This window comes from Oncorhynchus nerka, linkage group LG2 (genome assembly GCF_034236695.1).
Source record: "Oncorhynchus nerka isolate Pitt River linkage group LG2, Oner_Uvic_2.0, whole genome shotgun sequence".
NCBI classification, from domain to species: Eukaryota; Metazoa; Chordata; class Actinopteri; order Salmoniformes; family Salmonidae; genus Oncorhynchus; species Oncorhynchus nerka.
In genome coordinates, this window is record NC_088397.1 from 99654845 (window position 1) to 99666764 (window position 11920).

General features: G+C 41.0%; 1 protein-coding gene across 1 annotated transcript; it reads left to right on the top strand.

Annotated features, from left to right (window-relative positions):
* The first annotated feature begins 395 nt into the window (after positions 1 to 395).
* On the top strand, positions 396 to 8552 carry pdrg1 (p53 and DNA-damage regulated 1). The gene is made up of 5 exons (XM_029656209.2): positions 396 to 549; positions 6225 to 6300; positions 6549 to 6623; positions 7086 to 7166; positions 8231 to 8552. The coding sequence occupies exons 1-5, from the start codon at positions 472 to 474 to the stop codon at positions 8311 to 8313; spliced, it is 393 nt and encodes a 130-aa protein (XP_029512069.1). The 5' UTR covers positions 396 to 471; the 3' UTR covers positions 8314 to 8552.
* The last annotated feature ends 3368 nt before the right edge of the window (positions 8553 to 11920 follow it).

Consider the following 11920-nt stretch of genomic DNA (forward strand, 5'->3'; position numbering starts at 1 on the left):
GGAGGTGTGATCATTGTCAGGAGGAGATGGAGGTAGTGGAACATGTTCTATTTCAGTGCCAGAAATATATGAGAGAAAAGGGAGCGATTGCTTTTACATTTGAGGAGTAATGGGGTTGAAGAGCCAGGATTAAGTGGGCAAATCTTCAGGGGTTGTTGTATTTCATTATGTATTTCGTTTTCTTAGGGGACACGGAATTATTGGGTAGGATTTTTTTCACTGTCTCTGGTCCACACTCCAGTCCAATTGGTGGAGGTAATGCACTTTAAATTTGGTTGCCAACTGCCATATGAAATCCACAGAAGAAGAAGAAAATAAACGTATTTGGGTCTTTGTTTCAATGAAAATATATTCATTCATCTTTAGGACTTCAGTCGTCCCTTAGGGTCAATTGTTTTATAATGGGAACCAAATATGTTGTGTAGTACTTGCTGCACGTAGGACATATTTTTGTTGCAACACACAGCCATCATGGAGGCGGAACGAATTTTACAATATCTGACCGAAGTTGAAGAGGCAGCAGAGGATGTTCTTGCAAACAAACAACAGGTAATGCTTAGTAATTCAAAAATACTTTGTACGAACACGGTTACTGTCCATGATGCTAGCTCTCAGGCTAGTTAAATCGGTTGTAATTTGACCAAACATTGGCTGGGAAGCTAGCGAGCCATTTGACAACCCTAAAAACACGCCACTTCGATACAAGGGACTTTCACCCCCCTAATTCTCCTAACGTACTACGAAAAAGTCGTAGCTGTATCGAATGGCGTATTTTTGGGCGGAATCACCGGGACATGGTTAGTCGCACCTAAAGTGGGCTTTATGGAGCTCTCCACTATCGGCTCGGCTTGATAACCACAGCCGGTTATACACTCGTTTTCCCCAGCGACCATTTTGTACCAAAGAGAATGATAGAGGCCTCTAGTGGCCATAAAGCCGTGTTAGCATGGACAGGGCCATTGAGGGTTTCCACCATTTTAATGTAGTCAACTAGGGGTGAATAGGGTAGCTGCAGGTCAATATGGCGACTTTTTAGTATGGGTTGCCAGGGGTGCCAGGTGTAGCAATAATTTTAAGCACAATGACCTCACAAAACTATTTATTTAACTAGGCAAGTCAGAACAAATTCTTATATACAATGTAGGCTAAGCCCTAACCCGGGTGAATTGTGCGCCACCCTATGGAACTCCCAATCATGGCTAGTTGTGATACAGCCTGGATTCGAACCAGGGTCTGTAGTGATGCCTCTAGCACTGAGATGCAGTGCCTTAGACTGCTGCGCCACCCAGGAGCCCACTCAGGAGTTGCCACATTTTATCCAATAAACCCATTTTCCATAATGTTATGGAGCGAATTAATTTGTAAAGATGTAGGCCAAATAAGCAAATTAGGCTTTCCATCAAAATAATTTTTATTGCTTTAGAATATGTCTCAAGAGAAAAGATAATTTGCCCTCTTTAAACTCACCAAATCATTTTCCATCAATAGATGACGATTTAACTTGTTTGACTGTTATGATTAAGCTATAAGGCCCAGGGAGATGTGGTAGGCTATATGGCCAATATACCACGGCTAAGTGCTGTTCTTAGGCCATGTCCCACAAACCCCTGGGGTGCCTGATTGCTATGATAAACTGGTTACCAACAGTAAACAAAAAATTGTTTTTGTCAATTCTCAGGCCGACTCTTTTTTTCTTTTCTTTTTTCTATCACTCCAGTGTTGATCTGCTGAATTGTAATTACTTCGCTACTATGGCCTATTTATTGCCTTACCTCCTCACGCCATTTGCACACACTGTATATAGACATTATTTTTTCCTATTGTATTATTGACTGTACGTTTGTTTACTCCATGTGTAACTCTGTGGTGTTTGTTGCACTGCTTTGCTTTATCTTGGCCAGGTAGCAGTTGTAAATGAGAACTTGTTCTCAACTGGCCTACCCTGGTTAAATAAAGGTGAAAAATACATAAAAAAAATACCTGTGGTAAACGGTCTGATATACCAGAGCTTTCAACCAATCAGTATTCAGGGCTCAAAAGAGCTTTCAACCAATCAGTATTCAGGGCTCAAACCACTCAGTTTATAATTGTATATACATCCTGTTTGTGTATGTAGGCCTGCTTCAAAATATGTACAAACAGAGTACTCATTCGAGAAGTGCCCTCCGTTCTCCCGTTTCGCATACTTTGATACTCTGACCCTCCCGTGCTCCAGTTTGCGAGCACAGAGCACGGTAGAAATGTCCGTTTCATTGTGTTTTTTTCCCCCCATAACAGAACGAGGGAGTTGAGTTCCATTTCTAATTTCCTCTGGCGCATTCCGTCAGACCCTAGAACAGAGTCAAAAACACTACGCTTGATACGGTTTTTCCCATAAGAAAAGTTGACATTAGAATATAGTTTTTCTTTAAACCACCTCCCTGAGATAATTTATCTAAAGCACTGTAGTGCGCCTTAAAATCATTTTGTTTTGTCGCCGTTATCAGTTCTAGCGCATTCATATGTTTTTTGGGGGGGTTGGAAATGAGTGTCTCCATAATACCCATATATAAATAGCCTGCCTACAACTGGTAAAAACTGGTCAGACGTGCGTGCTGATTTGTCTCCGTGAATCGGTTTCCCGCTGCAGCTCTTTCTCAACACTCCGCACACACACAGCCCTGCGCCCTTCCCCACTCCCTCCCTCCGGTAACAGTCTGCTAACTGCCTGATAGTCAGCAACAGGTCACGGTAAAATATATATATTTTAAGAAAAATGCATGGCAGCGCGGTGTCATTTTGTATGCCAACAATCTGCAACCAATATATTTTCACCCGCAACATCGTTTTCAAAGTAGCCACATTTTTCCTGGAAAACCACAGAAATGGCAACCAAAGAAAAGTAGTGGGTGTGGAAGGAGTGGGTTTGGAGAACGTGCTCTGTTATAGTTTAGATGGTTTTGATTGAGTTGTTTTTGTCTTCAGTGTCTTACCACGCAACTACCAGTGGTGGAAAAAGTGCACAATTATCATACAATTAAAGATGCCTTAATAGAAAATGACTCAAGTAAAAGTCACCCAGTAAAATACTACTAGAGTAAAAGTCGAAAAGTATTTGGTTTTAAATATACTTAAGTATCAAAAGTAAATTCAGTTCCTAAAATATACCTACGTCTCAAAAGTTAAAGTACAAATAATTTTTTAAATTCCTTATATTAAGCAATGCAGATGGTACAATTGTATTTTTTATTTACAGATAGCTAGGGTCACACTCCAACATAGACATAATGTAAAAACAAAGCATTTGTGTTGACTGAGTCCGCCAGATCGTGGGGAGGACCAGGGATGTTCTCTTGATAAGTGTGCGAATTGGACAATTTTCCTGTCCTGCTAAGCTTTCAAAATGTAATGAGTAATTTTGGGTGTCAGGGGGAAAATGTATGGAGTTAAAGATGCATCATTTTATTCAGGAACGTTTTTTTGTTTTTTTATTTCACCTTTATTTAACCAGGTAGGCTAGTTGAGAACACCTTTATTTAACCAGGTAGGCTAGTTGAGAACACCTTTATTTAACCAGGTAGGCTAGTTGAGAACACCTTTATTTAAACAGGTAGGCTAGTTGAGAACACCTTTATTTAAACAGGTAGACTAGTTGAGAACACCTTTATTTAAACAGGTAGGCTAGTTGAGAACACCTTTATTTAACCAGGTAGGCTAGTTGAGAACACCTTTATTTAAACAGGTAGGCTAGTTGAGAACACCTTTATTTAACCAGGTAGGCTAGTTGAGAACACCTTTATTTAACCAGGTAGGCTAGTTGAGAACACCTTTATTTAACCAGGTAGGCCAGTTGAGAACACCTTTATTTAAACAGGTAGGCTAGTTGAGAACACCTTTATTTAACCAGGTAGGCTAGTTGAGAACACCTTTATTTAACCAGGTAGGCACGTTGAGAACACCTTTATTTAACCAGGTAGGCTAGTTGAGAACACCTTTATTTAACCAGGTAGGCTAGTTGAGAACACCTTTATTTAACCAGGTAGGCTAGTTGAGAACACCTTTATTTAACCAGGTAAGCTAGTTGAGAACACCTTTATTTAACCAGGTAGGCTAGTTGAGAACACCTTTATTTAACCAGGTAGGCTAGTTGAGAACACCTTTATTTAACCAGGTAGGCTAGTTGAGAACACCTTTATTTAACCAGGTAGGCTAGTTGAGAACACCTTTATTTAACCAGGTAGGCACGTTGAGAACACCTTTATTTAACCAGGTAGGCTAGTTGAGAACACCTTTATTTAACCAGGTAGGCTAGTTGAGAACACCTTTATTTAACCAGGTAGGCTAGTTGAGAACACCTTTATTTAACCAGGTAAGCTAGTTGAGAACACCTTTATTTAACCAGGTAGGCTAGTTGAGAACACCTTGATTTAACCAGGTAGGCTAGTTGAGAACACCTTTATTTAACCAGGTAGGCCAGTTGAGAACAAGTTCTCATTTGCAACTGCGACCTGGCCAAGATAAAGCAAAGCAGTGCTTTATAATACAGTAGAAAAAAGGCTACAGTAGAAACAAAGTCTATATACAGTGAGTGCAAATAATGTCAAATAAGGGAGTATACTAAAGTAGAGGTAAAAGTTGTCAAAAAATAGAAATAGAAAAGTACAGATACCCCCAAAAACTACTTAGGTAAAAATACTTTAGAGAACTACTTAAGTACTTCACACCACTGACAACTACCACACATTAAGTTACAGTACCGCAAGAGTTTGGACTTCTTTTTCGAAGCCAGTGGATGAGTCTCTTATTTCACTGTTCATTTTGCACAAATAATTGTAAATGTTCAGTTATAAAAGTAAAGATTAGTTTAATTTGATTAAAAGTACTGATGGTGGGTGAACTGTTGCTTCATGAGTTGTATGCTCTCTTGGCCAGGGCGCTCTTGAAAAATAGATTTTAATCTCAATTCCTGGTTAAATAAAGGTTAAAAAAATCAAATAAATGCATGCGCCTTACTGCGGCTGTAACCCTGATACCTGGTAGTTACTTCCTGTTCAAGTGGGAGCAAAAGGCACTGTGTCTCGGTGTTGTTGCAGTTCAGCCCTCCACGTTGAGTAGTAGACTGACTATATGTGTCAAGGTGATATCTCCATGGTTATCAATATTAGTTATTTCTTGAGTAGGCTGCTATCCTACTTGAAATAAAATCATGGGGGGGGATTGCCACGTTAGCGAACGCCGGCGACACAGCCGTGGTATCGTGGTCCTGTCTCATGTCAACATGCATGTTTATACAATGCTGGTCACTGGCAGCCCAATCAGACACGCGTCACGGTATTGAGGCAACAAATCTGACCAATTAGCTGATTCGCTTTCCATACACCCTCTCCTTTCGACACACCCACTCGCCCAGTGACCATATTGGGCTGCAGCTAACCATACTTGCAACTGGTTTGGACTTACAATTTCATTGGTTGATCATTCCTGGTGACCCTGTTAGTCATGTCCAACCAGGTCAACAGGAGGGATCAGCCAATCGGGGGGATGGACTACTTCAAAATGGAGATAGCCTTATTGGCATAGATACAAAGATGAGTCCTCTATCTCTATGGTTCGCACATAAACATTCTCCGTTCAGGCTGCAAAGGCTCACATGTTCTCCTTAACTAGATTTTAATGGCAAACCGGTCGCCGGGATAAACAGGTGTATTACCAGCTGTGCACATCAAGCTGCACAGCCGGCTGTGGAGACCCATAAAGCCCACTAGCAGCTGTGGAGACCCATAAAGCCCACTAGCAGCTGTGGAGACCCATAAAGCCCACTAGCAGCTATGGAGACCCATAAAGCCCACTAGCAGCTATGGAGACCCATAAAGCCCACTAGCAGCTGTGGAGACCCATAAAGCCCACTAGCAGCTGTGGAGACTCATAAAGCCCACTAGCAGCTGTGGAGACCCATAAAGCCCACTAGCAGCTGTGGAGACCCATTAAGCTGCACAGCCGGCTATGGAGACCCATAAAGCCCACTAGTGGCTTCCCAGGCTAGGTCGTACCCAGGCAGCACGTGCCGCTAGCTAGCTAGTTTCTTTGACTTTCCATTTTCCACACATCCACTCTGTGTCACTATGTAATACAGTTAACACAACTACCGCTGTGTCCATGTGGCTGTTTGTTAGATCAACTACCGCTGTGTCCATGTGGCTGTTTGTTAGATCAACTACCGCTGTGTCCATGTGGCTGTTTGTTAGATCGTGGATCTGGACACGAAGCGGAATATGAACAGGGAAGCGTTGAATGCTCTGAAACATGAGATGGCATCGGAAGGTGGGTGCAGAATATTGACTTGTTTGGAGCTCTTATTCAAAGATGAATACAACCACCTTAAAAGACACTTCCTCCCTCTTTGATACACTCAATTAAAAGTCACAGAGGCAGAGCTGTGGACAATGACGACATTTCATATTAGTCTTTTCTAAATAATTATTCATGTTCCATTATCTCTCAGAAAATACTTCTATATTTAAAAATGAATTTACCGGCAATTTAAAACCTTTTTTTTTTTTTACATGCAGAAAAAGTGAAGGTTTGCTTTGGAAACATGTTCATCAAATTCCCCAAAGCGAAGACGAAAGAGATGATACAGAGAGGTAAGAGCTGTGAAGCAGGAAGCCTCTAATGTCCTGTTTAATGACTGTGAAGCAGGAAGCCAGCTTCTGTAATGTCCTGTTTAATGACTGTGAAGCAGGATGCCTCTGTAATGTCCTGTTTAATGACTGTGAAGCAGGATGCCTCTGTAATGTCCTGTTTAATGACTGTGAAGCAGGATGCCTCTAATGTCCTGTTTAATGACTGTGAAGCAGGATGCCTCTGTAATGTCCTGTTTAATGACTGTGAAGCAGGATGCCTCTGTAATGTCCTGTTTAATGACTGTGAAGCAGGATGCCTCTGTAATGTCCTGTTTAATGACTGTGAAGCAGGATGCCTCTGTAATGTCCTGTTTAATGACTGTGAAGCAGGATGCCTCTGTAATGTCCTGTTTAATGACTGTGAAGCAGGATGCCTCTGTAATGTCCTGTTTCATCTGTCGTGTGTCGGGTTTCTCTCACCAGACCAGCAGCAGCTAGACAAGGAGATCAACAACCTTCGCCAAGCCCTTAAAGACAAACTGAACCGCCTCAATGAACTGCAAGGTCAAAATCATTACATAACGTCATCAACCATACTTCCTTTAGGCTGTAGTGAACAGTACAGGGGGGCCCGGTTTCCCAAAAGCCTCTTAAGACTAAGTTCATTTCATCATAGAACCACAGGATCCTACGGTTTTAATGATGCGCTTAGCCTTAACATGCTTTTGGAAAACCGGGCCCTGATCAGTAATGTATCCGTCAACAATGCATAACCTAATGTTGGTCTGCATTGCCTCCAACAATACCGAATGTTGGTCTGCACTGCCTCCAACAATACCTAATGTTGGTCTGGATTGCCTCCAACAATACCTAATGTTGGTCTGCACTGCCTCCAACAATACCTAATGTTGGTCTGCACTGCCTCCAACAATACCTAATGTTGGTCTGCACTGCCTCCAACAATACCTAATGTTGGTCTGCATTGCCTCCAGCAATAATATTGCCTCCAGCAATACCTAATGTTGGTCTGCATTGCCTCCAGCAATACCTAATGTTGGTCTGCATTGCCTCCAACAATACCTAATGTTGGTCTGCACTGCCTCCAACAATACCTAATGTTGGTCTGCATTGCCTCCAACAATACCTAATGTTGGTCTGCATTGCCTCCAGCAATACCTAATGTTATCCTGCATTACCTCCAACAATACCTAATGTTATCCTGCATTACCTCCAACAATACCTAATGGTCTGCACTACCTAATGCCTCCAAATACAATACCTAATACCTAATGTTATCCTGCATTACCTCCAACAATACCTAATGTTATCCTGCATTACCTCCAACAATGCATCGATTGTTTGCATTATCTCCTCGGCCAATGCACAGTTAGGCTGCATTACCTCCTCTGACAATGCATATTTTGTCTACATTACCTCCGACAATGTATATTTGGCATTACCTCATTCGACAATGCGTTGACTACATTACCTCCTTCAAAAATGCCTAGTTAGCCTCCATTTCCTCCTTCAACAATGCAGTTAGTTTGCATTACCTCCTTCGACAATGTGTTGACTGCATTATCTTGTGATGTGGATAGTGTTGTAAAGACTTGCGTTTGTGTTTCCAGGGAAACCGGAGCTGACAGGATACAACCTGTCTCCTCTTTCCGATGTCGAGGTGAAGGCCATCAACCACCTGATGAAGAGATGAGGTTAGGGTTTTAGATGGGTTCTGACCCAATGGCGGCTGGTGGTCATTTATATTGGAGGCTCTGGAACAGTATCAAACACATGGTTTCAGGAACAACATATCCTAAACCCCACGTGGACCCTCAACAGTGGGAGACTCAGAAATGTTTTAGTCAAATATATTATAAAACGTATATAAATGCAACATGTAAAGTGCTGGTCCCTTGTATCATGAGCTAAAATAAAAGATTCCAGACATTTTCCATGCGCACAAATGTTTTTACATCCCTGTTAGTGAGCTTTTTCCTTTGCCCAAATAATCCATCCAACATCCGACAGGTGTGTTTATATCAATAAGCTGACTAAACAACATGATCATTACACAGATCAGAATACATTAGAGGAAAAAAAACAAAATAAATTGAGGAACTTATTCCAGAAAGATAAAGTGTAATATATTATAAAAACAAAATGTAAACTGGATGGAATATGTGGGAAAAAATGCACCAAATGTTTTTTTTTTTACTTGTTACAAATAACGGAGTCACCCATGATTCACCAAATGATATTTTGAAAGAAAAAGAAACGAAAACATATGCTTAAAGTATTTTGCTTTTTCTTTCAAAATATGAAATTAACATGAGTACAGAACATGTGCACAGAAAGACTCATGTGAAGGATAAATTACAGAGGAGGAACTTCTCGATGCATTTAAAGCATTTTAAGGATGGGAAAACTCCAGTTGCTGGATGGCATACCAGTGGAAGTATACACAACTTTTTTTTTATATACTCAGAGGACCATTATTAGAATGTTCTAACCACTCTTATATAAATGGTAGATTCGGATACTCAACAAGAAGGTCTGATTGCATTATTACTGAAACAGGATACAGGTGGTAGATCTAAAGATCCAGTCCCCCCCCCCCCCCCCCAAAAAAAAAGGAGGCCCCTTACACTTCAGTGTTGTAATGGAAAACATTCTAGGAGAGTGTATAGCGCATAGCACTAGAAAGGTATTGTTGAATATTATTCATTCTAATCAGACAGGTGTTTTACATGGACGATGCAGTGAAACATCTGGGAAACCAGACCTGCTATTCATAGCTGACTTTGAAAAGGCTTTTGATAAAGTACTATTGGAGTTTATATATAAAGGCCTGAACCATTTTAATTTTTGGAGAATCTCTTATAAAATGGGGTGAAGTTATGTCTAGTAGCCAGAGGTGTAAAATAGTAAATAATGGCTTCTTCTCAGAAGGTGTTAAAACTGTCAAGAGGAATAAACAAGGTTGTCCACGATCGGCATATCTATTTATTTTGAAATATTAACTATTAAAATCTGATCCAACAATAATATTAAAGGGCCTAGATTAAATAATATTAAAGGGCCTAGATTAAATAATATTAAAGGGCCTAGATTAAATAATATTAAAGGGCCTAGATTAAATCATATTAAAGGGCCTAGATTAAATCATATTAAAGGGCCTAGATTAAATAATATTAAAGGGCCTAGATTAAATAATATTAAAGGGCCTAGATTAAATCATATTAAAGGGCCTAGATTAAATAATATTAAAGGCCTAGATTAAATCATATTAAAGGGCCTAGATTAAATCATATTAAAGGGCCTAGATTAAATAATATTAAAATAATATTAAAGGGCCTAGATTAAATCATATTAAAGGGCCTAGATTAAATCATATTAAAGGGCCTAGATTAAATAATATTAAAGGGCCTAGATTAAATAATATTAAAGGCCTAGATTAAATAATATTAAAGGGCCTAGATTAAATAATATTAAAGGCCTAGATTAAATAATATTAAAGGCCTAGATTAAATAATATTAAAGGGATTAGAAATCCAGGGCTTAAAAACAAAGGTGTCATTGTTCACTGATGATTCTTGTTTTCTTTTAAAACCACAATTAGAATCTCTTGTCACACAACACAATGCCACAGATGTCTCGAGTTTTGAGAGTGTGCAATTTGCATGCGAACTGCAGGAATGTACACCAGAGCTGTTGCCAGATAATTTAATATTCATTTCTTGAATATTTCTTGAGAATTTGGCAGTATGTCCAACCGGCCTCACAACCCCAGACCACATGTAACCACGCCAGCCCAGGACCTCCACATCTGGCTTCTTTGCCAGCGGGATCGTCTGAGACCAGCCACCTGGACAGCTGATGAAACTGAGGAATATTTCTGTCTGTAATTAAACCCTTTTGTGTGGGGGGGGGATCATTCTGATTGGCTGGGCTTGTCTCCCCACCCACGGCTGCCCAGTCATGTCAAATCCATACATTTATTTCAATTGACTGATTTGTTGAAATTGTTGTGTGTTTTTTGTTGTTGTTGTGTGTTTTTTGTTGTTGTTGTTGTTGTGTTAGGTTAACATTTTTGTTCAGTATGCATGCAGCTGGATATGATTTCTCTTCCATTTCTTAAAAAAAAATAATAATAATTACAGAATAACCAGCCATGTTCAATTTTCTTACATTCTGAAGCTCTTATGTTGTGGACAGAGAGAGTCAAGTGTCCTGTTCTTCGTTGCGATTCCCTTCTCCTTTGTGTAGTTGCCTGTTGCTACCAGCAGGTGGCGGTATGTCTCAGCGAATGGCCTTACAGGCGTTTTTTTTAGGGAGCTTCCACATTGCGTCGATAAGCCACTGGTACCAAATGAATCTCTGAAAACCCATCAGTGCTTGTTGTTTACAGTTACAGGTCATGGATGTGTTTATATTGAATAATAATAATAATAATAATTTGTCTCTGTATTCGGTATATACAGTGGTTTTACATGATGGATCCCAACAATGTACTTGCATACTTTTCACGTAAATAATGTTAATGTCAGAGCTGATTATTTGAGGTCAGTTGGTGTGTGTGTGGGGGAACTTCCCTTAGGAGGGGGGGACTTCCCTTAGGAGGGGGGCAGGAACTTCCCTTGGGAGAGAGGAGGGGGGCAGGAACTTCCCTTAAAGGGAGAGGGGGGGGAACTTCCTTAGGAGGGGGGAAAATTCCCACATAGGAGGGGGGGCAGGAACTTCCCTTGGGAGAGAGGAGGGGGCAGGAACTTCCCTTGGGAGAGAGGGGGGGCAGGAACTTCCCTTAGGAGGGGGGCAGGAACTTCCCTTAAAGGGAGAGAGGAGGGGGCAGGAACTTCCCTTGGGAGAGAGGGGGGCAGGAACTTCCCTTAGGAGGGGGGCAGGAACTTCCCTTGGGAGAGAGGGGGGCAGGAACTTCCCTTGGGAGAGGGGGGCAGTCACATGGCAGACCGGCATGGTGGCACAGTAACTTTCTGTCCGGGGGTAGCGTTTGCTGTGGTACGGTAGCTTCCTGTTGTGTTGCGTGCGGTGGCACCGAGGACTGGCACCGGGCCAGAGTGATAAACACCTGGTACATCCTATAAAACACTGCTCTAGTTCATTTTGTAAACTGACTCAGGGCTCTCTTGACTCAATGGGACTCAAATAAAGGTGCAATTAAAAACGGGACACTGTCTGGGAAGATTGGAGTTGTAGGAGAATATGTTCAATGTGAACATGTCCAGACACAGATGGAGTTCATGGCCAAGAAGGATTGTGTGATTCACGCATACATGTTCAGTAGTTGACTGACAACCAAT

What these genes read in the sequence shown, in the direction of transcription:
- pdrg1 (XM_029656209.2), top strand. Translation starts at nt 472, where the DNA reads ATGGAGGCGGAACGAATTTTACAATATCTGACCGAAGTTGAAGAGGCA. An exon ending in TTCTTGCAAACAAACAACAG is followed by an intron (nt 550 to 6,224) that starts GTAATGCTTAGT and finishes GCTGTTTGTTAG; the next exon opens with ATCGTGGATCTGGACACGAA. An exon ending in ACATGAGATGGCATCGGAAG is followed by an intron (nt 6,301 to 6,548) that starts GTGGGTGCAGAA and finishes TTTTACATGCAG; the next exon opens with AAAAAGTGAAGGTTTGCTTT.